This window comes from Rissa tridactyla, chromosome 15 (genome assembly GCF_028500815.1).
Source record: "Rissa tridactyla isolate bRisTri1 chromosome 15, bRisTri1.patW.cur.20221130, whole genome shotgun sequence".
Lineage (NCBI taxonomy): Eukaryota > Metazoa > Chordata > Aves > Charadriiformes > Laridae > Rissa > Rissa tridactyla.
This window is the reverse complement of record NC_071480.1, coordinates 3207315-3233978: the sequence shown is the minus strand read 5'-3', so window position 1 is coordinate 3233978 and position 26664 is coordinate 3207315. Positions and strand designations below refer to the sequence as shown.

General features: G+C 55.9%; 1 protein-coding gene across 1 annotated transcript; it reads right to left on the bottom strand.

The window, feature by feature from the left end:
- Positions 1-13982: 13982 nt before the first annotated feature.
- Positions 13983-20588, bottom strand: LOC128918020 (tektin-3-like). The gene is made up of 7 exons (XM_054221856.1): positions 20010-20588; positions 19368-19451; positions 18645-18715; positions 18219-18362; positions 17080-17302; positions 15708-15862; positions 13983-14199 (listed from the first exon to the last, which is right to left on the bottom strand). Exons 1-7 carry the CDS (start codon positions 20586-20588, stop codon positions 13983-13985), a joined length of 1473 nt encoding a protein of 490 aa, XP_054077831.1.
- Positions 20589-26664: the final 6076 nt, after the last annotated feature.

Here is a 26664-nt window from a genome sequence, read left to right as displayed (position 1 = left end):
AGTAACCTGGGTCTGTCCCCACGGGGCAGCCACTGCCCCCTTGCATGGCACTGCCTCGTCATCTTCCTCTCTGAAGCAGGATGAAGAACTGCTGAAGAGCACCCAGGCCACCACGGTGCAGGTACAAGGGGACTATGAGAAACTCCGCTCCGTCGTGGGGGACGTCCTGGCTGACAGTCACCAGGAGCACAAAGATACCGAGGTAGGTGGCTGAAAGCCCCGTGGGGTCAGAGCATGCTCCAGGCAGAGCCCAGGCTGGGCACCACAAGGCGTTTGTCCCCCTGCCAACCTGCTTGCAGCTCTGCAGAGCTTCCAAATGCCTTTCCTGGAGGAGTCTGAGAAGCCGAGGAGGCCAGTGTTCTGGGCTGGCTGGGAGGCAGCTCTGACCCTGCCGTGGCATCATGGGGTGCTGTCTGCATGGGAAGGCTCCGTTCCAGGCCCTGGAGAGGCTGGAGAAGGAGAAAGCGGACAAGGAGGACCCGGTGCAGGGAATTGCTGTGCTACACCCTTGAGGGGCCACAGCACCAGCCAAGGGGGTCCCAGGCAGGGTGACAAACACCCCTGGTCCCTTGGGTGCTCGGTGACAGAACCAGCCGATGGGAGGGAGGATTTCCAGGATTTCCCTTGCCGGGTCCTGCTCTTTCCCCCCAGGTCCCTTTGGCTGCTGGGACCAAGCCCACGGGGGTGATGGGGCGAGCAGGGCCATGTAGCTGCTTCTCCCTCTCCTCCCGACACGACCTGGCCCTGCCCATCGTACCGCCGTCCTTTCCCCACCGCTCTCCTGCCTTTCCCTCTTGCTAGAAAGCAGAGACAGCCCTGGCCACCAATGTCAACTTCACCGAGTTTAACACAAGCATGAAGCGGCGGAATGACGCGATTGAGGAGCTGCTGAGCCAGGTTATAGGCCAGGAGAAGGTCCAGCAACAGTTCAGTGAAGAGACGGCCTCCAAGGTGAGGGTTGGCTTGTCCCCACCACACAAAACTGGCACCATCGGGCCTTGGGGGCCTATGGCGGCCTGCCTGCAAGGGCCCTCCCCTCCCAGCTGTCCCCCCCGGGGACAATGATGTCCCATCGCGGGGCGGCTGGCTGAGGGTGTGCACCCATCCACAGCTGGACCGCCTGGAGCTGGGGGCTTTCCGGCAGCAGCTGGAGGAGCACGGCAAGAGGATCGTGGGGCAGCTCCAGGAGAAGGCGCCGCAGCCAGGGGCTGAGGATGCCGCTGGGATTAAGGAGTGAGTGCGATGGGGTCAGTGGTGGCTGCAGGCACAACGCTCGCCCCGGTCCCTCTGGCTCCCCGACTGGTGCCCACGTGGTCCCTGGCACAGGAACAATTTCCCAGCGATCCGTGGGCATGCTGATGAAGTAGCTGCTGAGCCATGTCCACAGCCTGTCCTGGGACCGGCCCCCCAGCATGCGGCTGCTTGGCCCCGAGTAGGACCCGGCACCGTGGGTGGGACGGGGGAGACGGGTGCTGGCATGGGGGTGCGGGTGTCTGCCTAGGGGGTGCGACCCTGCCAAGCCCCGTCGCAGCCTTGCCCGGCAGCAGGGACCCAGGGCGCCCTCCCCAGGGGGAAGAGCGGGGATGGAGGTGCCATGGGGTACAAGCCTGTGAATTTGAGGACGCTGCCCCGAGCAGGGTGGGGGCGGAGGCTTCCAGGGGGGCTTGGGCAGGGCAGGGGAGCAGAGATGTGCTGCGCAGGGGCAGCTGTGCTTGCCCCCGCTCTGTGGGGTTTTACAGCCTGCCCACACTGCCCCACCTGGCCCAGGTCTCTGTCTCAAGGGTGCTGAAGCCACATGTGACGAGTTCTGTCGGGTCTCAGCCTGAACTTGGGCTTGGGGAGCTGTGGGGAAAGAGCAGATCCAGGATGGCTGGACGGGTGGAGGGTCTCCTGCCGCAGTGGGAGGGGAGACGGAAGGGACAGATACCACCGGGGAGCACCCCCTGGCCCCCTCCCTGCCGTAGCAGGCTGGAGCACGGGGTGCCACAGTACTGGGCACTGAGCATCCCTGTGCCCCATCCAACAGGGCGCCAGCGGCCGAGGGCAGGGACCCCACCGTGCCACGCAGCTGCGGGGGCTCGCAGAAGGACACCACCCCACTGCAGCACATGGACTGCCTCCAGACCCCCACAGCCTTCCAGCCCCTCCTGCTCCCCGGCAAGGTAGGAATAACAATGGTGGGGATGCAAAAGGGGCGACTGAGGCTGGGAGGGAGATGCTGAGCATCTCGGGGAGCCGTGCCTCAGTTTCCCCAGATGCGGAGTTCGGCCCCGGGGCTCAGCCAGCCCGCTCTCTCCTTCCAGCACAACGTGAGGGATCTGCTGGGGAAGGACGGCCACACCTGCAGGGACCGGCTGGACGAGCAGCTGCCTGCTGAGCAGGGGCCCCACGGGACGGACCCAGCACCCAGGCAGCCAGCCAGGAACAGCTGGTGCTATGAACGGGATTTTTCATTTTTTTTTTAAGTTCATCAATCTTAATTAAATAATTAAATTAAAAATTCTTCTTTAATTAATAAAAAACCTTGTAACTGTTTTTTACTGGGGTCTTGGGTGGGCTGGTTTGTTTCTTGTTTTAAGCGAGGTTGATTTGAAAACTAAACCCCCCCAGCTCCCCTCTTGCCCAGGGAAGGGCCAGGAACGGTGCTCACGGGCTGGGGGGGGCATCATGTTGACAAATCACAGCCCCCACTTCTGCTTCCCCCCTGCCCTGCAGAGGTGCAGAGGGAGGGAGGACGGGGTGAGGGGGTGTTCAGGGGGGTCTGTGCAAGAAGCCGTGCTGAATGTTGTAAGGCAGAGGAGAGGCTTCTACTTAAATATAACAACAAGACCCAGACAATGATTCCCGTGTGTTTCTGGGGGACTCCCCGCTCCCAACACACTGGCCCAGACCCCCCGATTCTCCCCCCTCACCAACCCAGCTTTGTCTCTGGCCGTCCATGGTGGCCAGGGCCTTTGCGGGGGGGGCAGGTGGGGGGCACGGGGGCCAGGTGGGCTGGTGGCCATGGGGCGAGGATGTCCAGAGGGGCTGCAGCTGCCCGTGGGGAGCAGGCCATGGAGGGGATGGGGCTGTTCATGCTCTGCAGGCTCTTCGAGGTCCACAGCTTGGAGAACGTGTCCAGAGCACCCGGGAAGTTGGGCAGTGTGGCCGGCGTGTTGCTGGGGGTTGCAGCACCTCCATCTGCCGGGGATAGGAGAAAGTGGGCACCAGGTGGGTCACGGATGCTTCTGGGGTCCCAAGCCACCTGCAAGAGCTGGACCAGTCACCGGGGATCCCAACTGCGTCCCACACCTGCAACCCCTGGCCCCACTGGATGCTCGGAGCCCAGCTGTGGCTGTTGCTCCAGTGCCTGAAAACGGATCTCTCGTATCTTTTAGAAGAGCAACTCTCTGCTCCCTTTCCTGCTTCCCCACCCGCCTCCTTTCCTGGGAACTCTCTTGGAGTGCCTCACCGAAGGAGGGAGATGGCAGTGCCCCCACTGTGGAATGGTCGGGCTTGGAGGGCTGTAAGGGAAAAGAAGCTCATGCTGATTCTTTTCCTACGTACTTGTCTGACGGATCACTCGGATTCAGAGATTTTCCCAGTGTTTGAATCCTTCCTAGGCTTGTCTGGCAGCTCGTGTTTATTTGTGTTTCTTTTTCCCTGCTTCTGTGGCTCTTTGCTTTGGAGCAAGATGCTAGAAACCAAAGGGAGTTGGTGCTGTCACCAGCAGTCTTTGAAGTCTAAGGGAGAAGTTAAAATCTGTCTTGCACTTCGATTCCCCCCCAAAAAAATATTCGTGGTGGCTCCCAGCGGGGCCTGGTCTCCTGCAGGACGTGTCACCGGAGCGGGCTGAGTGACCGGGACAGCCCTGCGAGGGAGCTGCCTCTGCCCGGGCTCGGGCTGCGCTGGCTGCGGCCACAGATCAGCCTGCGCCAGCTGCGCCTCAGGGATGGAGGTGGAAAAGGCAGCCGGGACCCTCGGCCTCTCCCATGCCTGTGGATAACCGCATCCCAAGGACCGGCCAGGAGCGGGGCATCGCCCAGCAACGGGGGACGCTGCATTGTCCCTTGTCACCCGTCCCACCGCCGCTGTGACCACTCTGCTGCTAGGAGGCAACAGAGGAGGAGGAGGAGGAGGAGGAGAAGCACGAGGACAAGGAGGACGCGGACAGGGAGGAGGACGAGGACGAGGGGAGGAGGAGGAAGGCTTTGACTGCCCATCCCTCCCACCCATCCCAGTCTCCCCCAGGCAGAAAGGGCCCCCTGGGCAGTTCTTTCTCCCACTCCCCCAGGAGCTCAGGTCCCGCTCAGGTCCCTCTGTCGTTTCCGGCACGGCAGCAGCCATGGCCCAGCTCAGCCTGGCCCAGCTGCTGGATGTCGCCATCGGGACGACCAAGGTCAGGGCCATCGACTTCGTGGCGCTGCGCAGACTGCTGCTGGCCATGCTCTGGCACCTGGGCCTGCAAGATCTCCCTGTGGAGAAGCGGGGACACAGCCCGACTCCCCTCCTGAAGAGGGACCAGCCTGCCAAGGCACCCCCTGTTCTGGAGAAGAAGGGGGACAGGGCCCAGGGCACGTGGCAGCAGCCCCAGGAGCCACGGGAGCGACTGCAGGAGACCACGAGCGGCCCCCAGCTCACCTGTGAGACCACCTACGCCCAGAAGATAGAGAAGAAAATCAAAGAGAACGGGAGCAGCATCTTCAAGGTAGGGGCTTCTGCCAGTCTCCTGGGTGCTCCCCCACGAGACACCCCCTCCTCCAGGGTCCACGCCGCCGTTGCATCCCCTTACACCGAGGATCTGTTCAGACTGGTGGCAAATAAAGCAGTATTTCCTCTCTAAACTACTTTTGGTTTCGAGAACTTTTATTTCAGGTAACAGCACCATCACACCCAGGGAGCCTCACTCCAAACTCCTGCTAGCTAATTTACATCATTGGCATTGTTATTTCCAACATCAAAACGGGCTCTGCAGAATCTAAAGTGCTTTAACTGCCTCTTTTGAAAGCCCTTGACATATTTTCCCCAAAAAAGTGGTTAGAAAGTACACAGAATTACAGAATGTGTTGGGTTGGAAGGGACCTCTCAAGGCCATCTAGTCCAACCAAAGGGGAACATCACAGCACACAACAAACCACCCCCCCCCATGCTGAACCCTACCTAATTCCACATATTCCGAGCACCGAGTACCGCTCCTTTTCAAAAGGAGAGGAAGAAATGACTGCACCGCGGCGGCCACTGCGATGGCCAGAAGAAAAAAAAATGCCTCTACGTAAAGACCAAGTTCTGCCAAAAATTCCCGACCGAGGATTTCTTGCTCTTAGCCCAGAGCAGACCTTGGCACTCGGCGATTAACCGTTGAGTACCGTCCTTGGCACAGGCACAGAGAAACAAATTCTTACCGCTTTCTACAACGCCGTGCGGCATGCACAGCCTGTGTTTTGAGAGAGACTTAAATGAGAACGGTTTGTGGTTATTTGGTATAGGATCTTTCGTATTTTTGAAAATAAGTACGTTCCTTGCAAAGAGAGTCTGAGGAGCGTTAACAAGGAGCGGGCAGGGGATGAGGGCGAGCCCCGGAGTTGGTCCTGCCACAGCATCCTTGTTCCGTGTCCCTGTTATCGCTCCGAATCGTGGCCGACCGCGGGTCCCCCAGCAGCGGAGGGGCTCGGAGACGGGCAGCAGGGAGGGAGGGCACAGGGACCCACCAGAAAGGATACTGCGGGCTATTTTTATTCCATTTTTACCGACAGATTTTAAAAGCCTTGCTTTAAAAGCCCAGGAAATATCTTTTGATTCTCTCTTCCTACAGCACCGGTGAGCTCTGGCTCCTGCATCCAGGGTCCCACCAGATGAAGACTGGTCCTCAGCGGTGTTGCTCCCCCAGCCCGGCCGCAGGGTGGATGGGGCAGAAGCTTTTGCCCAAGCAAAACCTCCTTTTCCTGATGCCAGAGCAGAGCCTTCACATCAATAAGAGCTGGCAGAGAGCTCTTTAAGGCTCGAGCACGATGCACCTCTACTCAAAGAGCTGCCCACTGGGGCACCTCATGAACCAAACTCAGCCGCTTGACGGCGTTTTTAGCAGGGCCTTTCCGACTATAGTCCCTTCAATGACAAAAATTCACCACTGAAAGGATCCAGAGGGAAGCCCCTCTTCGAGCAGCTCCTGGGAACGGGGCAATACAGACTGGCAACCCCCAGCAGGGCAGTCAGACGTGGAGGAAACCACCCCAACCACGTTTTGGACAAGCCCCTCTCAACACTTAAAAACTCCCCAACACACGGCACCCTGCAAACACCCAGGAAAAAAAAAAAAAAAAAAGCAGTGGAGATTTGAAAAGCAAAAGATTTGGGGAGACTTTACAGCCCTGGGCTCTGGGACTCTGGGGGGGGGGGCGGGACGCCCCAGAGGGGGGACCCCCCCAGAGCACCCATCTCCCCACGTCGGGGACCCACAAGAGTTTTGCTCCCACCAGGCTGGGGACTAGGGCGACCTGAATCTCCACAAACCCCTGACAGTCTGCCATCACCGCAAGACCCTTTGAAAGCACACAGTGCTCTTCCCTGCAACTTGCCAAGACCACGTGGCATCAGTTTGCTCCTACGCCAGGAGCGTGTTTCCGGCGTAGTGTGACATCGGTATGATTCACAACTGGTTTCACTGGGAGAATCTGTCTCCAGCGGAAAGCAAAACCCAGGCTAACTGAAAACAAACGCTGGACGCGGCACCACTGGCATTAGCCCTGCCTTGTGGGGAAACTGAGGCACGGGCTTGCCTGACTCCTTGAGCACAGGTCTCATGACACTGGTACCGCTAGGTGCCCTGCAAACTGCGTCACGGCATCTCAGCAAGCACCCCTCCCCTGCTGACCTCAGCACACAGCTCGCTGGGTGACGTCACCCAGCGCCACAGCAGCCTCCACCCAGCCCAGGCCAGAGGTGGCCGTTCGGCCACTCCAGATGTGCAGGTGCCGCGTCAGCGGCGGGATGAGGCAGGGCCTGAGGGCTCAGCACGTCCCACCCCATGGGGCTCGGCAGCGAACCACGGAGCGAGGAGAGTGCCCCAAAACTCAGCCTGTCGCAGCGGCAGAAAGCAGGGCAACTTTCTGGATAGGGGACAGGGTGTCCCCTGGAGACGGGGTGTCCTCAGGGCACCGCGGCATCTTTAAACCACTTTAACACAGGCAAGAGGGAGGCGTGATGAAAACGGCCCCTCCACTCCCAGCAGGGCGATGGGCGCCCAGCGAGCCCTGCTCCAAGGACTGCCTCGTGTTTATACATCCCAGTGTCATCGAAAGGGGCTAATAACAGGAGGCTACCGAAAAGCACTCGAGCCGGTCACCTCCACTGCGGCTGGGCGCGCTGAACACCCTGCCACGGTGCTGCCAGGAGCTGCCCCACAGCTGGGGGGCAGAGCAATGGGCATCGGGGCTGGGACCCACGCTAAGCCCCAGACCAGTTTCAGGGACTGGTAAAGCTGGGGGGGGCGCAATCTCCCCACCAGGACACCGGGAATGCGGTGGGTCCCTGTCCCTCCATCTGGGGACAGAGCAGAGGAGGGGAGGGGGATGGGGAGGAAGGGAATAATTTCGGGGGTGGAGGGGGGGTGTGCAGTGAAAAGCAAGAGGGAATCGCAAGTAACCCACACAGGCAAATCCCCCTTGATTTCCTAAGGCTGGGGAGGAGAATAAAAGCGAGGGGCAGCGATTTGCAGGGGGGGGAGCACTCACCGTTCGTGGAGGAGGTCAGGCAGTGGAAGACGCTACCGGAGGTGCAGTTCTGCCAGAGGTCCGCCGTGTGCCCGCCGTTCACCAGCCATTGCTGCAAAGAGACGCAGCCCCGTGAGCAGCGCCCTGGCAGGAGGGGGCAGGCAGCCGTGTGCCCCCCGCCAGGGCTTCGGCACCCAGCAGCCCCAGGGCGTACCGGCCGGGGGCTCCCAGGCACATGCTTTTCCACAGAAAAGGGGTTTGGAAAGGAAATACTGATAGTTGCTTTTAGCCGCTTTCACCCCAACGGCAGAAAAAACACAGAAGCTCTTTATTCTCTTTAAACACGGACCAAGTCCCGCGGGGGACGCGCGCTTCCCTCCCCTCTGCCGTCCTCGCCCAGCGCCGGGCCGAGCTATTTGAATGGTTCCACGTGATTTCTAACGACTCGCAAGATTTATTTTTTTTTAACGTCTTCTACTACTATGACCACCCAAAAAAAAAAAAAAAAAAAAAAAAAAAATTAAGGGAAAGAAGAACCTGGTGAAGCAAGCCTGGAACTCACCAGCTCTACAAAACTGCTGCCTTAAAACCAAGGCAAACCTCTTCCTAAGTAGATGACGTGTTAACTGGGCTCTGGACCGAGAACGGTGCTGGGAACCCTCTGTGCAGCATCCAACCCTCCATCTTCCCACTGCTTGCACAGCTTAAGCCTTGAAAATCGCCAGGAGGAGCCCATGCGGGCGGGGAGCGAGAGGCTGTGCCCAACGCACAGCCCCAAAGGAGCAGAGCTGGAGAGCAAAACTGCTGGTGCTGAGGAGCCAGTGCCCAAACCAGTCCCGTTTCAAGGGGTTTTGCTCAGACTGGCTGTACTGGTCCTGTGGCCTGAAGCCCGTTAGCAGGGGAGCTCCTTTATGAAAGGGGAGCGTGGCGTCACCCCCACCGAGGGTCTTTTGGGTGCTCTATGATGTGACATGGGGACGATGAGGAGATGGGCTTCAACAGCCCTCTCCTCTGGACTGATGGGGATGTCCTGAGCACCCGCTGCCGCACACAACCAAGCGACCCCCCCCATTACACCTGACTGACCCACCCCCCCAGTGACACCTGACAGCACAAATACGGAAAAGAGCTTTCTGTGCGAAATTCTCCAAAATCCCACCGTTAGGAAGACCAGCAGTCGGCAAGTACTAATTCCTGCTAAAAGCCAGGCTGGAAAATAAACCAAAAATAAAAACACCACCTTCTGGTTTTGCCATGCCATAACCCCCCCGCCGGCCGCTCCCTGCCTCGCTGGTACCCCGGTGCCGGAGGAAAAGTCCGTACTTACGCTAACGATGGTGGAGACGAAGAGGAGCACCAGCACGGTGACGTGGAGCACGATGATCCCCAGCAGCAAAAGCAGCATCTTGGCGGCCCGGATGCCCCCGGGATCCCCCAAGCTCCCCCCAAGCCCGCTCACCGAGGGCCTCCCTCAGCCCCTCTCCTCCGAAGGGGGGGCTCCCATCCCTCCCCCCGAGGGCAGCGTGCTCCTCGGCAACCCCGGCGGGGGGGGTGGGTGTGTGTCTATCTCGGCGCATCTCAGCCGAGGGGCTACCCCGGCCCCCCTCCGCCGGGATGGAGGGTCCCCTGCCCACCTACCCATGGGGACCACCGGGGGTCATTCTGCCGGCCCCTCTCCCCAGGGGGGGCTTTCCCTGGCCCATCTCCCCTGGCGACCCCTGCAGAGGACGGCTGGGGGAAGGAGGGGGAGCCACCTATCTAGGCGCATCTCCCCCCGGGGTGGGGGGGGGTGTTCTTCTCGACCCATCTCCCCTCGACACCCCCAACAGGGGCTTTCCCCCGGGAGCGGGGGGGGTGGGGGGGTCTTTCCGCAGCCCATCTCCCCGCGGAGAAGCAGGGAGGGGCTGCCCTGACCGCTCTCCCTAGAGGACCCTCGCAGCGGGGGGACGGGGGTGCGCTCCCCGCTCCCTCTCCCCTGTGGACCCCCCGGAGGGTCTCTCTGGCCCTTCTCCCCATCGGGAGAGCCCTTCCCTTCCCTTCCCTTCCCTTCCCTTCCCTTCCCTTCCCTTCCCTTCCCTTCCCCTTCCCGGCGGAGCCCGCAGCAGCCGCCCCCCTCCCGGGCCGGGCCGTACTCACGTCGCGGCGGAGCCGAGGGGCGCGGGGCGGCAGCGGCGGAGCGGAGCGGGCGGCGGCGCTGACAAGTTTCCCCTTTAACCGGGGCCACGGCCCCGCTGGCGGCTGCGGGACGGGGAGGGCCCTGCCGCGGCGCCCGGCCGCTCCTCCTGTAAATGCGGCAGCGCCCCGGCCCCGCCAGCACCCACCCCCCCTCCGCCGGCCCCCCCCAGCCGGGAGTCACTCCCTGCCCCATCCCCGTCCCCCGCACACAGGCGCGGCCGATCCCGCTGGCTCAGCGGGGGGATATTTTTTTTTTTTTTGGGGGGGGGCACCCCACGGGATGGGTTGCCCCCCTCTTTGCTTCCCCAGCCAGGACCCCCAGCTTCCCCATCGTGGACCGACCCCCCGCCCCGGGGGGGCTGTGCCGGGAGGCGGCTCTGCCCCGTTCCGCTCTCCGGAGCGGCCGCGGGTGGGGGGCGGGGGCGGGGGGCGCAGCACGGCGGGGTGCGGGGCTGTAGGAAGCCCGGGGTGCCGGAGGCGGCCGGTGGCCGGCGGCTGCAGCCGCGTGTGTTGCTGAGCAGATAAGTGAGTTCTGGTGAGGGCTGGCAGGGCGCTTCCCTCCCCCGGGGATGCTCGGGGAGGGGGACGCGGTCAGCGAGGAGGTGACACGCAGAGGACAGAGAGCTCCGCTGCACCGGGTGGCCCCCCACGCCCCGGCGGAGGCGGTTCGTGTAGCCTCAGCCAGGGATCCGTGGGGCGGGATTTGGGGAACGGGCTGTGCTGCAGTCGGGGGCAATGTCCCCTCTGGTTTACACGGTGCGGCTGCGGCCAGGAAAGTGACACCTCTGCAATTTGCTCCCGCGATGGGCAATGGGATTCTGGCTCCGGGGGCTGGGGCTTTTTTGAGCGCTTGAAAAAGCCAGATCCTGTGGGACTGAGCAACCTTTCACTAAATGGAGATTTTCCGAAATGCTGGAGGACTTAGGTGCTCGGAGCGGTATATATTTCATTTTTATTTTTTTTTATTTTATTAATATTTCATTAAAGTAATTTAGTCCCTTCTAAACTCCTAATTCTCTTTCTTTCTCTCCCTCCTCTCCTTGGGGGTGGGGGAGAGCATCTATCGTTCATCTCACCGGCCCAAACCACGATAATAATTCTATAAAAATACAGAGAGAAATAACTCTCTAAATAAGTCTTTCCAGCCGAAGGCCTGGGGGAAGGCTCTCCACCCCGAGAGCACGTCCCCAGCTGGCAGCGAGCGTGGAGGGTGCCAGGATCTCCCCCTGTCCCCGGCTCCAGGAGGTGCCGGGGGGGAGGCGGGTGCCGTGCCCTGGGAAGGATGCTGCTGTGGGTTACCAAGCCCCACGGCTGCCCCACGGCAGGGCTGCGTGGGGCACGGGCCTTTGCTGCAGCGTGAAATGCTGTTTGGATCAAAATGTGCTGAGGGAGAGTGGGTTTTTTTACCTTTTCTGGTCAAACTGGTGGAATGGCGATCTGAAAAGCCATTTCAAGGAGAAAAAAAAAAGTCAGAAGGGGAGACATTCAAATTCAGCAGACTTCTAAAACAAGAGCCCTAATACCTCTTGGAGACATTTACTTACTTTTCCTGACATTTGTTTTCCACCAAACCAAGAAGAATTCATAAAATGTTGGAGTCCCGTCTGCATTCATGCCCCAAGACCCGACTTCATCCAACTTTTTCCCTTTCACCTCCAAGCCAGTTGTCATCACTGATAGAGTCAGGCTGAAATCCCTGGAGAAAATCCCACTGGCTTCAAGGAAACCAAAATTTACCCACTGATTCCAAAAGCCAAAAAAAAAAAAAAACCACACTCAGATACTTTCAGAAACTGGGATTTGTGCTCGTCTCCTGTGTGTTGACAGCCAAGCCCCTGCGAGCTCCTTTGTTGAACCTACCGAGGATACCGATCTAAACCAGCTTTTTGCTCAAGCTCTTGAGTTTTAGACTTTTGGCTTCAGCAGTGCCAGGTCTGGCCCCTTTTTCAGTCTCCTCCAGGGTCCCGAGAGCGGCCGCCGATGCTCCGAGGGTGACGATGCTCCGTCCCCTGCAGCTCCCGGCTGAGGGACACGGCGGATGCTGCAAGTCTGCACGGGCTCGAGGAACAACTGGAACAAGCTCATGTGAAACAAATCCACGGGGGGATATTAAATTCAAGGACAGCCCTGGCAGCTCAGGAAGTCCTTGAGATGCTAATTGCTGGAAGCTGGGAAAGTAGACTGGGAAAGTATCACAGGGTGCTTGCCTTCTTTTGGTGCTTTTATCCAAGCATCTGCTGTTGGCTCTGTCAGAGGCTGAATGTGGGGCTCGCTGCACTTTGCTCTGAGCCAGCACAGCCATTCCTCTGATCCTACACTGCCCAAATTTTCCTTACCATTTTGCCAAAGTTTTCTCCCTTTTTTTTTCTTTTTTTTCATAAAAGCAATGAGTTTGGGTTTTTTTTTCTGACCGCTGATGCTGTTTTGGGAATTCTCTCTCCCTCAATCTGGATAATATGCCTTAGTTATGCAATATCCTGTTAACATGTTTTGTGGCAAGCTTTGATTTCACCCAAATTCATATCAGACTCCTCCAGGACATTCTCTCCTTCTTCTTTTCTTAGGCAACAAGAAGAGGTATGGCCCTTGGATTACTACCCATTCCTGTTCTCCCGTGTGGGTGCCAATGAAGCCACACGCGTAATCCAAGGGGTCTCGATGATAGGATCATAGAATGGTCTGGGTTGGAAGGGACCTTTAAGATCATCAAGTCCAACCATCAACCCAATGCTGCCAAAACCATCACTAAACCATGTCCCTCAGCATCCCATCTAGCCATCTTTTAAGTACCTCCAGGGCTGGTGACTCAAACACTTCCCTGGCAGCCTGTTCCAATGCTTGATAACCCATCAAAGGAGACTTCAGGGCCTTGGGACGGTTGGTAAGGGAATCTGGGAGGCAGGTTATTTTTTCCTCTCCTCCCAGTTGCGGGCAATGACACTGGAAGGAACAGGTGGGACCAGCCTATTAATACGTGGCTCCATGGCCGGTGTGACCAACACCATTTTGGGTTTTATGGTAATGGGATGGCATACACGGCACCAGGCTTGCTGGTGTCAGATGGGGTTCACCTCTCATAGAATCCAAGACTCATAGAATGCGTTGGGTTGGAAGGGACCTCTCAAGGCCATCTAGTCCAACCCCCCTGCAGTCAGCAGGGACATCTTCAACTGGATCAGGTTGCTCAGAGCCTCATCCAGCCTGGCCTTGAATGTCTCCAGGGATGGGGCCTCCACCACCTCTCTGGGCAACCTGGGCCAGTGTCTCCCCACCCACCTCCAAGGGGGAAGAGGGTCTTTGCTCAGGAGGTAGCGGGACTCATTGACAGAGCTTTAAACAAGGCTTGAAGGGAGAGGGGGACAATATCGGGCTGTCCCTGTGGGATGAGATGCCCAGGTTGGAGGGACGGGGTGCCAGCGAGGGCCTGTTGCTCTGAGATGCGCTGGTGACGCTGCCTCACACTTGAAGTGTTGGAGAGATGAGCCGGGGGCTCCTGAGGTCACAGGAGGCAAGAGGGAAACACCAGTGCAATACCCCAAAGGAATCAAGGGGTGTTCCTGGAAGAAGGTGGTATTTGAAAAGTCATGGCATCAGGTGAAGTCCCCGGGGACTGGAAAAAGGGAAACAATGCACCCATTTTTAAAAAGGGTGGAAAGGAGGGTACGGACCTGTCGGCGTCACCTCTGTGGCTGGGAAGGTCATGGGGCAGATCCTCCTAAAAGCCACGCTAAGGCCCATGGAGGACAAGGAGGTGATTTGAGACATGGCTTCACCCTGTGCTTTTTCCACATCAGACTCCAAAGGAGGAGGATGCGACACTTTTTCTCCTAAAATCGCAGACCGAATGGGTAGGAATGAATCCCCGTGGGTGGATTTACTCTTAGTTGCATCCAGGATATTTTCAGTTACTTTCTGGCACACCGTGAAAGAGCAGTGGAAAGAGAAAAACCAAAGGGAAAAAAAAAATACTCCTGCTAGACCATGTGACATGCAAAGTGATAATTTAATTTCTAGCCAGGCTTCTATCAGGTAGTGGAAGTTTAATCATGTACTATTTAAAGCGTATTGGCAAAACTGATAACTCCGGTAAGGGATGCCGTGGGGTGGGCTGAGCCCAGACTAGATGGGACCCAGCAGCTGCGCGGTGCTGGGAAAGGTCTTGCGCATCGCCATGCACTTCTCCTGGTCAATGAACAGGGAGTTGGCTTTGACGGCCAGGTCGTGCTGCAGGACGGCCTTGGCGCGAACCAGCACTTGCAAGGTGTCCTGGCTGTCTCTCAGCTGCTGCTGAAGAGTCTGCACCGTCCCATGGATGTCACGGACCTCGTTGACAAGGCTGGAAAACAGCAAGGAGCCCTCATTAGAAGTCCCGTCACGCGAGTGGTTTCTAGCATGGCGTTGCTGATGGGCCCCTGGGACATTGGTTTTCCCCCTTCACCGCGCTCAGTGAACATCTGCTCAAAGGCTTCGGCAACGCGCAGCCGCGTCTGCCAGAGCAGGTGGTGCCACCAAGCAGAGGGACGAGCAGCTGTGGTTTCCCGTTCCTGTTTGGTTTTGTGGCTTTCTTGGCTCCCCCTCCTGGATTTCCCCGTGCAAGGGTCCTCCCCACACCCACGGGTGCACACGCAGCGAAAGAGGACAGCTGGGAGAGGCTAAAAGCGAAGGTGAAACAAGTGGAGGATGGAACAAAGGATGGCGTGAGAGATGCTAAACAGGCTCTGGGGCTGGGTTTAAATTGCTTTGAAAAGGCTTCCCAGGGAGCCTCACCCAGCGGGCTGCCAGGAGGAGGTGTGAAGTTCAGGGTGCCTGATCCTCCACAGCCCCTCGGGGTGCAATGCCAAAGAGCTCCCTCTGTCCTTGACAGGATTTCCAGTGTCCCCAGGGGAGGTGAGGACAGCCCTCACTGCTTCTCCGAGTGGTGCACAGAATCCCAGGCTGGCGGGGGTTGGCAGGGACCTCTGGAGATCACCCAGTCCAACCCCCTGCCAGAGCAGGGTCACCCAGAGCAGGTGGCACAGGAACGCCTCCAGGCGGGTTTGGGATGTCTCTAGAGACGGAGACTCCCCCACCTCTCGGGGCAGCCTGTGCCAGGGCTCTGCCACCCTCACAGCAAAGAAGTTCCTCCTCGTGTTGAAGTGGAACTCCCTATGGTCAAGTTTGTGCCCGTTACCCCTTGTCCTGTCCCCGGGCACCACTGAAAAGAGCCTGGCCCCATCCTCCTGACACCCCCCCTTTCAGTATTGATAAGCGTTGATAAGGTCCCCCCTCAGGCGTCTTTTTTCCAGCCTGAAGAGACCCAAATCCCTCAGCCTTTCTTCACAAGAGAGGTGTTCCAGTCCCCTCATCCTCTTGGTAGCCCTTTGGTGTCCCCTCTCCAGCAGTTCCCTGTCCTTCTGGAACCGGGGAGCCCAGCACTGGACACAGCACCTTGCACAGCAGCTGCACCCTTGCGGTTACCCAAAAGGAAGGACCTAAGAGCTCTCAGCATGAGCCTGTTGGAGAGTAAAGGGCTTGTCCTTCAAACCTGAGCCCATCCAGCCGCCGGGAAGCAGGCAGGAGAGAAGACGGGGTTGACGCAAGTAGGAAAAATCCAGCCCCTCATGGGGTGGCATCAGGCCGCCCCCGGCCATGGGGTACAGCCTCCGTTGTGGGCGCAGAGCTCTCCCAGCACCCAAAGGCTGGGATACCCGCTCATTGCTTTTGATTATGTCGGTGCACTTCTGGAAGGACTCTTTAGGAAAAAAAACCAACCCCCCATGATTAATTTTGTCATCCAGCGATGCTCCCGAGTGCTACCACCCGTGAGCCCTCGAGGTCCCCGCCGGCCCCGCGCTCCTGCCTTACCGCAGCTGGGCAGTGTCCCGGCACAGCTCCATGTTTGGCCTCCGAGTGCGCTCGTCCAGCCGGGTCTGAGCCACCTTTAATGGAGGCCCCTGGTCCCTAATGGCCTTTTGGATGGCTTCTATATTCCTCTCGGTCTGGAATATTTCCTGCACTGTCTGGCGTAAGAAAGAAACACATGCATAAATTTAACAAATATATTCTCCAGCGGCAACGGGATTTCCCTTTTCTGCCATCCATCTGCAGAAAAAAACCAAGTTCAATTAGCAGGCCCCGGGCTCAGACTGCTCTCACTCTGCCATAGATGGAGGCACAGATCCAGCAGCCGTTTCTCTGCGGGGAAAAGCCTCTCTTTGCTCTTGCTGTCACATCAGAGGAGGTTTTGGAGCAGTGATGGATCTACTGAATTACCCGCTCCCCAAAATTACTGCTTGCAGGAACTGATCGTCCATCACTAGCAACTAACAGAGGGCAGGTTTTTGGTGGATGCTCGCTGAAGGATGTGGCACCAGCCCGCGATGCTGCAAGCCCAGTTTCTGCTCGGTTAATCTGTGCCGAGCACCTTTCAGGCAGCTTTCCATGAGAGCCAGTGGTGCGAGCCTGCTGCCCATGGCTGATCTCCACTTCATCTGCTTGGCGGAGCAAACACACCAATACCTGTGCAGCAACCACAGAGTGCTGAGACCAAAAACACGTCCTTGGAGGAGCAGCAAAGCTGCAAACCCCACAGCAGACACCCCAGCAGAGTCCCAGTAAAGACCTTCTGCAGGGCAGCCAGCGCCTCTGAAGTAACTAGCGCTGATGCAAGTAGCGCTGGCATTTTCTGCTGGAAATCCCTGTGCTAGCAGGCTGTCAGCTGGGATGAGCAACGGGCAGTATCCCTTGGGATGAAATTACACTGCCAACTCATCCTGCTCCAAGAAGAAAGTCCCCAAGAAAGCTGGGCAGGGGCTGTTTGCAAGGGCATGTAGCGAGAGGACGAGGGGCAATGGTTTAAACTAGAGCAGGGCGGGTTTAGATGAGACATTAGGCAGAAGTTCTTTGCACTGAGGGTGGTGAGACCCTGGCCCAGGTTGCCCAGAGAGGTGGTGGAGGACCCATCCCTGGAGACATTCAAGGCCAGGCTGGATGAGGCTCTGAGCAACCTGATCCAGTTGAAGATGTCCCTGCTGACTGCAGGGGGTTGGACTAGGTGGCCTTGAGAGGTCCCTTCACACCCAACACATCCTATGGCTCTATGATTCTAAATGATGCTATAACCAGGTTCTTGTGGTGACCGTTCCTCTGCTGGGGCCAGGTCTGCGTGGAGGGTCGCGCTTTGGAGGTGTCACCGGGAAGTGACAGTGTCACACCAAAAGGGAGGGGTTCAGGCTACCTTGGCCAGGTGGGTCTGAATCTTTCTCTTGGCATCGGCCGTCTCGGCGATGCGGTTGGTGAAGGCAACGTTCACGGCGTTGAACTGCCGCCACATCTGGCTGGCCGTCACCGCCAGCAGGTTCTCGATGTCGTCCCGCAGCTTGGCGGAGGCCGCCCGCTCGCTCTGGCAGCGGAGGATGTTGTTGTTGGTGAACTTGGCCCAGGACTGCGGCACCGAGATCCTGGCGGGGAAAAGGAGAGGCCCCCGGTAAGCTGGATGTGGGCAGGCATGGACCCTGCCAGGGAGCAGCGTGGATTCACTATAGCTTAAATCTACACTTTTAATTGGACTGTATGTCATAGTTTAACCCCAGCCAGCAGCCAGGACCACGCGTGCGCTGGTGCAGTTCTCCCCCTCCCCCCCAGAAGGGAGAAGAGGGAGAAAAGGAGGGGAAAGGGAAAGGGAAAAACTCATGGGTGGAGATAAGGACAGTTTAATAGAACAGTAACAGAAACGAACAATAATAATAATAGTAGTAGTAATAATAATAATAATAATAATAATAATAATAATAATAATAATAACAACAATAACAATAACAATAACAATAATAATAATGAGAGAAGTAACTCTCACCACCCAGTGAACTGGCACCTTCCCGAGCCCTGACCGCATATTCCCACCCCGCACCAACCCCCATTTATATCCTGAGCATGGCATCTATGGTACGGAATATTCCGTTGGCCTTTCCCTTGTTCTGCCTATGCTCCTCCTCACTTCTATGGGAAGCTGAAAAGAGTCCTTGAAAAGTATAAACATCGCCTAGCATCATCTAAGACACATCTTTGAAAATATGCATAAACTTAGTGAGCTGTTTCAGCAGAGGTGCTCCGCTGAATTACTTGGCAGGCTGATCTCTCAACCCCTGGTAGAATGTTTAATGAGGTGGGACTGGCTTTCACCCTCTGGATGTTTGGCATCCAACTGTCAGCAGAGGGTTGTGCTCCCTTTCCGGGGAGCAGAGAGAAATGACCGCTCTGAGGGAGGTGTCTCCAGGCCGGATGGATCTGGGTTGGGGACAAGCAGCTCCCTGCCAGGGAGAGGCACCGCGTATCCCAGGGACAGCTTGCTGCTGGGGACAAACAGCGTGCACTCACGTGGCATCGACCTGCTCCACCCCTCGGTAGTAACTGATGCCCTGGGAGGTGTTCATCAGGTGGTGGCACCTGTCGTCGATCCGGTGGGCCACCTGCTTGTTGGCCAGATCCTTCTCCAGATTCTGCTGGGCCACCCGGTTGGACCTTCGACATGCAAACAGCAGCCATCGGTGGGGACGTACGGGTGGAATGGCTTCCTCCCCATTCCACTCCCCACAGCAGCTCCCGGCCCCCCCGCGCAGCTCTGTCCTCCCACGAGCATCACCGCCCGCATGCCATGGAGCCTCCATGGGCTTTACGCCTGCGGGGTGTGGGGAGAGACGGGGTTCTTCTGGGGGTTCACATCTGCTGGGGTTCTGCTGGGGCTCTGCTGTGACCACAAATGCACATCAGCCCTACGACATGAGAGAAGGAGCTCCTCCTTACGTGATCTGGGCTTTGACCTTGTCCAGGAACTCCTGCATCTTCTCCTGGCACGACCTGATGACATCAACTTCCTGGGCAAAGGCAAAAGAGGACCCCATCAGCGTCCATCCTCACTCGTCCTGGTCACACTCCTCCCCTTGGACCTCTCCAACCCTGCACACAGCAAGAACTTGCCTGCTTGTCTTCCTGCCCAAAGCAAACAGGCAGGAAAACTCGCAGCTGAGCCTGCGCCCAGCGCCCTGGAGGGGACAGAAGGGTGCTGTGGCTGCAGCCACGGCCTTTGCGTTCCCTTTCAGGGTGGGTCAATAAGGATTTTTTCACCTTGACCTCAGTGTCAAGCGGTGGTTAGTCCCACTGCACGGACAGGGACACATCCTGGTGTGGACAGGCAGAGCGGTTCCCTGGACCACTACACACCTCCATCCCCAGATCAGCACCTGCCCTTTTTGCTCCCAAAATGTTTTCCTCCCCAGGAGGAATCCCATCCGTACGGGACAAGAGGAGATGGACTTGACTTCGGTGTAAATGCCCAGGCTGAATTTCTGAGACACATTCAGCTCCACCGGAGGAAGTGTGTTGCTCTCAGCTCACTTGACTTCAGCACAAACCCATTGCCTTTGTGAAGCTCCGGCTGCTGGAGGCAGGTGATCAGTGCTCCAAATCCCATAACTTTGAAATCCAGTAAAAATAGCTTCAACGCATGATCTGAGTTACCCAACTTACTGTTAAGAGCTGTTCCTCCACGTTGTCGTGGACCAGGTCGATGCCCATCCTCTTCTCCCGGTGAAGTAAGCACTCCTGAGCGACCTGTTGGGGACACACCGTCACCACTGGCTGCAGGGGCAGGGCTCTCTATGGGGATTGTCCCCATCTCCAATAATGTAAGAAAAGAAACTCTAGGTGGGCACGGAGATGACAAGAGGGGGAAAAAAGTGCCCCGGGACAGCTGGTTTTTTCGAAAACAAGCAGCCGAGCTGCAACATCAGCATTAAACCATCATGAGGGAGCAGACGTGTCCCTGGTGCAGCCACAGCTGAAACGGGGGACCTGTGTCAGCCTTGATGCCCACCTCGCCAGAGCCTCGTGGTAAGACACGGGCTTTTGTCTCCCAAACTGGGATTTTGGATGTACGGCTTCTAAAAATATTGAGTTAAGCAAACGCTGCTCTGACGTGCTCAGCCTGTGCTGATAGGGGATCCAGCAGATGGCAAGGGGGGTTTGGTTACTACTAACTTAACTAATGGCCTCTTAATAAAAGCTTTCTAGACGTTCAGGAGCTGCAGTGAAACTTAATGAGACGTTTGAAGGGCTGCAGATGTTTCAGCAGTAGGCTACAGCTTGCAGCGCGCTGGGACAGGTGCTTACCCGGAGAGGGGCCTCCGCCTCGGCCAAGGCTCTCTCCAGCCTGGTCTTCACCTCTGTGAGCGCGTTGGTCTCCCCGATCACCTCATCTAGCTCGTGGCAGAGCTCCGATTTCCAAAACGCGATGTCATTGGCGCGCACTCCCAGGTTTTTGGTGCTTTCTACTTGCGTTTTCTTGGTCTGCTGGTATTTGTGGTCAATGATGCGGGAGGTATCGGCTCTCAGGCGCTCCGCGTTCTTCTGGGAGGTCTCCGACTCCCTGTAATTGGTCACGTTGGACTTGTACCAGTCTTCAGGGGTGTAGCGGGTGAAGACGGTGGTTCTGGTGGAAACAGATGGAAGCTTCTCGCCGTCGGTTATCCCCTGGGAACTCTTGGAAAAGGCAGCCAAAGTTGGTTTGCTGGCAGCCGTTTTGTAGTAGGTGCTGGGCATCCAGGGGAGGCTGTAGCTCTGAGGCAAGGGGCGGTAAGGAAATCGGTTCTTATAGCTTGACGCCATGGTGTGGATGGCAGGGAGAAACCTGGTGGGTATGGCTCTGGGATGGGCGAACTTTGCTGGTAAGGGAGAGCCGACAGACTCCATGCTCCACCGCTGCTATTCGTGTGTCCCGTCCGTGTCCTGCACAGAGGAGGAGAGAGAGGACAACCTCAGCAACCTCCTGCACTTGCCTTACTTCTTACAGCAACACTCGCAACTTCAAACACAAACAGCGACGCACAGAGCGCCCTCACAGTGCCTGAACAGGCCTAAACCCCTTGAAAACAAATCCCTCCTGACAGCATCCCAAACATTTGTATATAAAAGCATTTGACTTTGTTGTTAGTGTCTAGCATCAGGTCTTGGAATGCGGAGAAAAACAAATCACGGCCGTAAGGAGAATGACAGATACCGTGCCTTCCTTTTCCTTAAATGTGTCAATCCAGTCAAACTGGAGTTGCTCATTCTCTGCTGTTCCTTTGTTTCTTTTGGCTGGCGTATCTGCTGATCTTCTGATACTCCAGAGGTCATTTTCTCTGTAAAAGTTCCATTCCCAGCCCCGAGAGCTGCGTCCCTTTTGGACACACATCTGCTACCGGCCCAGCGCCATTTGTGGGTGGGTGAGGGACTCCATCCTCACCCCCTCTATCTTCCCTTGCCTTAAATGCTGGAGTGAGGAGCCTGCAGGTGAGCTGAGCTTTGCAGGACTATATCCAAATTTGACCCCCCCACACCCCTATTTCAGCCTCAAAAGAGGGGCCGCCTCTTGCCTTGCAAAGGAGGAAAGGTGTCGATGGCTCACCTGGTGTAAGATCAGTGTGCGTGGGAAGGAGATGGCCCACAGTCTTTTCAGAGCGCTTGGGAAACACCAGCCTTGCAGTAGCCCTAGGAGGAATGGCCACACATGAAGATTTTGCTACCAAGAATTGCATATTGTCCTCTCCAGCTTGAGGCTGTCAATCGATGGTTATCAGCCATATAACGCAGGGGGCCACCAAACACACCTCATCTGAGGACAAACACTCCGGAGGGGTACGTGGTGCTCGGTACGAAGCTCTTGTGAGGTTACAAGTGTCACCCACGGGCAGGAATAAGTCCCTGAATACGGCTGTTGTAGCCAGCCTGACGTGTCCTTCCCCTAACACCGTCCCGTCCCCACTGCTCCCAGCCTGGCTCGGAGCCCCAGGGGAAGACGAGGACACGGGTGTGCTACAGCAAGATCCCTGATGGGAGTGGCTGTGGGACAGGCAGCGGGAAACTCACACCCTCAAATTTAGCAAAAAAAAAAGGTTTCGCAAACACGACCCTCCGAGGCAGTTTGGCAGAACCGAGGACGAAATGTCTGCGCTCAGGTCCAACAAAAACCACCGTGTGTGCCGCTTCCCACAAACCGCTCCCTTCAGCCCTTTTCTCCCGGCTAGGGATAAATGACGGCGCTTTCCCTAGCTCCGTGCCGCTTTATACCTGAGAAACAGCCTTGGGAGGGTGGGAGGCAGCTTCCCTGGCTCCCACCCCCACAAATAAACTCTGCCCTTTCAGACACTGACAGACACACGTTTAGGAAAGGGAGGGAAAACCCCTTGGGAACGGCCCAGGGCTACTTTTCCCTGCATTTCCAGCTGAAATAAATGCCCCTGCATCCCCCTTGGGATAAGCCATCCCAGGGCGACACTTTGTGCCACCCCTGAACACGGACACAACGACAGGAGCCCCCGACCACCTCATCTGGGTACATTTAGAGGACAGAAGAGATATGGAGGGGGATTAGGAGAATGACCTGTTTTTTTCCCTCCCAGTTCAGGGACATACGCACCCTGCAGAGGCTTGGGGGTGTGCGGGGGGGGCTGCTACTCAGTGCTGTGCTGTCAGGTTGGGTGGCAGCACTGCCAGACACTGCAGCATCCCCAGTGCCCTCTGTGTCACAGAACCAGGGCAGCGTTGCCGCTGGCGCAGGGTGCTCAGTAACCGGGTTCTACGCGGGCAACTCCCTGCAGCCGCTCTGGCAACCTGATGCAGCTGTTGGGCAACGCATTGCTGTGGATGGGCAAGCTGGGGCCAGCCCTGGGCAAGAAAATACCCTCACATGGCATCCTAGATCCTGCCCTGGACAACCTACTGCCCTCCATGGGCAGGTTTTGCAGCCCCTGGGCAACCAGGTGCAGCTTTTGGGCAACTGTTGAGCGGCTTAGTCATATGATTTGGTTTTAGGGAAGTGGAATAATTACTAAATTGGCCAAGAATACAAAAATACAGCATTGTTCACACATGAAGGAAAGTCCTAAAATCCAGAGGCTTCTGAGGTAGAATACAGCCGCAGCTGGCACGCGAAGAATGCAACATCTGTGATTCCCTGTACTAGGTTGTTTGTGAAACTACACGAGGGGTGGAATGGAACTGTGTGGAGTTTTGCAGGATGCAAAAAAGGATTAGACACAGTTAAATTGGGCCTGTTAGAAACTTCTCTACCTTTGCCTCCCTCTAAAACTACCAACATCCGACAGTACCCACTGCCTGCAGCGGCACTTGCAGGAGCAGACGGGGTGGCATCAGATTTAGAAAAAAGAAACATCATTAAGAGCACTCACTCGCCTTATAATTCACCGGTGTGGCCAGTAAAGAAACCAACCGGGCAATGGCGTTTCACAGTAGATTACCGAAAGTTAAACGCCAACACTGCACCCCTGACCGCTGCGGTTCCGAATATCGCGGAAATTGTGACAATGATAAAAGGAGCTGCCCGTCCTTGGATGGCTGCCTTAGATGTAAAAGACAGGTTTTTTATGATTCCCCTCCTTGAGCAGGACAAAGCGCGGTTTGCATTCCCGTGGAAAGGAGCCCAATATATTTTAACCGACTTCCACAAGGATACAAGCATTCCCCCACCATTGCTCCTAATGCTTTAGCTAAAGTGCCATCAGCGATTCCTGTTTCACAGGGATGTACGATATACCAATATATTGATGACATCCTAATAGGGGGAGAGAGCCAAGAAAGTGTACAAGACGATGCAAAACATCCAAAAAACATTATCGGATTTAGGATTGGAAATTCCAGACGCAAAGTGTCAGGGACGTGCAGAGGAAGTTAAATTCCTGGGGGTCTGGTGGATTAAGGGAGCTGCTTCTGTCCCTCAGGATACCCTGAAAAAAATAGAGCATGGACAGAATCCTTCCAGCACGAAGGAGTTACAGCAAGTTCTGGGAACTTTAAGTTATTGCCGTAAACACATCCCTGGCTTTTCCATCATTGCTCGCCCCCTTTATTGTTTGCTGAAAAAGGGTAGATCCTGGGAGTGGACTGAACAACATACTAATGCACTGGAATTGCTAATAAAGGAGCTAAGGTTATTCCAACAACTTGGCGCCATCCCTCCAACTGACCCTGTCCATGTGGAATGGGGCTTCAGTGAACATGGTTCTCATTGTAACTTGTGGCAGAAGGGACCAGCAGGACCGGAGAGACCATTAGAATTTAGCTCTCACTCCTTCAATGATACTGAGAGCAGATATTCAGACCTTGAGAAGGGTTTACTGTCCCTGGTGCGAGCATTGCAACGAGCAGAGCAGATAAGGAGAGAACAAAGCGTGGTTGTTCGGGGCCCTTTTCGTCTCCTAGATGTGGTCCGTCAAGGGACAGCACCACCAGCCGGCATTGCCCAGAAACCCACAGTTCGAAAGTGGTATGCTTATTTCGAAGGCATTAATGAAATCACGCCAATCTCTGAAGGCAGTGTTAAAGTATCCAAGCTCCAGAAGGATACAGATGGTGCCCTATTGTTCCAATCCCCACCAAACAGACCATCTCCAATCCAAGAAGCACCTCCTCTGAAAGAAGGCAGTGATCTTACAGGAGCGTGGTTTACTGATGCGTCGTCTCACCGTGAGAACAATAAGTGGAAATACAAAGCTGTAGCACTGGAAGTAGCAACGGGGGAAAGAGCAATTGAAACAGGAGATGGTAGCGCACAAGTAGGGGAACTCAGAGCTGTCCTACTAGCTGCACGACATGGGGCTACTCACATTTGCACTGACTCATATGCTGTTTTTAAAGGAGCCACTGAATGGATCGAACTCTGGACAGCCAACGATTGGCAGGTGAACAGAGTCCCAATTTGGGAGACAGATAGTTGGAAGCAACTGTTAGAAAGAGGAGGGCAGAGAGCATTGCACATTGGTTGGGTAAAAGGTCATGATCGTTCGAACTCGATCACTGCTCAGTTCAACCAACAGGTAGATAGCCTCACGCGGCTGCAGCAAATTGACATTGTAGATGATGGTGGGAAAGGGAACGCTTAGTCGAATGGTTACGTGTTAAGCGTGGCCACGCAGGCCGTGCTGATGTGTATCAGGAAGGACTAGCCCGGGGGTGGCCTGTATCAGCTGAACTGTGCGAACAAGTAGTAACTGCCTGTTCACAATGTCGCCTACGGCTCAATAAAGATCATCCGAGTAAGGCGCCTCCCTTACCCATTCGGGACAAGAAACCATTGTGGCATTCCTGGCAAATTGATTGTATTGGGCCCTTGAGATCATCAGGTGAGAAAAGAGACATCCTAGTAGGAGTGGAGATTATCTCTGGCCTCACTATGGCCACCAGCTTCAAATCAGCTACCGGGGACAACACAGTGAAAGGCCTACAAGGGTGGTACCGCACCCTTCCCCTTCCTGAGGCAATCCAAAGTGATAACGGTTCACACTTTACCGCTTCGGTGGTACAAGATTGGGCCAAAGAAGAAGGCATTCGATGGGTATTTCATACTCCCTATTATACTCAGGCTGATGGCATTGTTGAACGCACCAATGGATTGGTTATGCGTTTTGCAAAAACTCATGAACCTGGTTGGCATTTGCGATGGGATGATGCCACCTATCAATTCAATAACGGAGTGGAGATGGCTGTCCTAGAATGAAAGCTTTCTGTGTATCTGCCAATATCATCACTCCAAAAGTTCCCAATGAACCAGGAAAATACCTAGGACAATTTCACCCTGGGCAACCTGTGTTAGTGAAAATGCCTCAAATTGGCACAGTACCAATGGTGCTAGCTACTCCCCAAAATCTCCATGCATGGGAAGCCAAAGACTGTTCAGGGAAGATACACCGGATCTGCACCCGGTGGATCTCGCCCCCTTTTTGACCCCGTCGCTCAAAGAAGACCGAGCAGATTCCCTTTTCTTTTGTGTCTTACAGGAACCTTAGATGAACTGTACGTGGACAGACAAACTGTTGCCACCTCACAACGACTGAAGAGAGATGTGACTGGTATCTTAGGAACAGGACTGGGAGTCTTAAATAGTATAGATACTTGCAAACAAACTAGTCACAACTACTAGTGATCTAGACAAGTTAAAACATCTTCTACAGTCCTCTCGATCAGCATTGGGAAATCACCAATGGCTTTTATTGAATATATTGCCTCAGTGGGAAGAAACAGGTGAAAAGGACCATCAGCTGATCACAAATGCACTTGGTACAACCCAACACAAAGTTTCTTTGGCTCTTAGTTGTATCCAAGACCAAGTATGGATGTGTAGGAATGTATCTGAGAGAAAATGGCCATGTGAGCCAGCCTCCCTACTGTGAGAGATTAGATTAAGAGCAAAACAGGCAGTAGAAGATGGCATTAGTACATGGGAAAAATGGGAACTGAGAAGGCAGAAAACATGTTGTGCTAATGACTAAGCAATTTACTATGCGAATTCTTGTAACCAATCTGATGTGTGAACGAACTGCATGCACAGCGCGTGGACAGTGTAACTGGCTGATCAGAAATAAGCGAGTCGCGTGTACGGCTACAACACAGGGTATAAAAGATGATGATCGGTGCTTAATAAACGGCTTCTGTTGATTCACACTGGATCATCTGGAGTCCAGTTATTTCTCCTCAACGGGGTGCAGGAGGAGAAACCCTGCTCTCTGCTAAGACACTAGAGGAACCCACTAGCAGGGTTTGACCAGCCACATTTTAACCAAAAGAGGCAGAAAATGCCAGCGACGACACTGTGAGCACCCGGAGATCTGCGGAAAGGTCTGAAAGTCCATTCAGTCCCTGGCCAGATGAGAGAGAGCTTCACCCGGAGCTGCTTCTGGACTTTCTCATGGGATCTTTTGAGAGAGGTCCCGGCCCTAGCTCTGTCCCAGCATCAGTGACACCTCCAGCATCTGAGCTGATCCCATCCCTG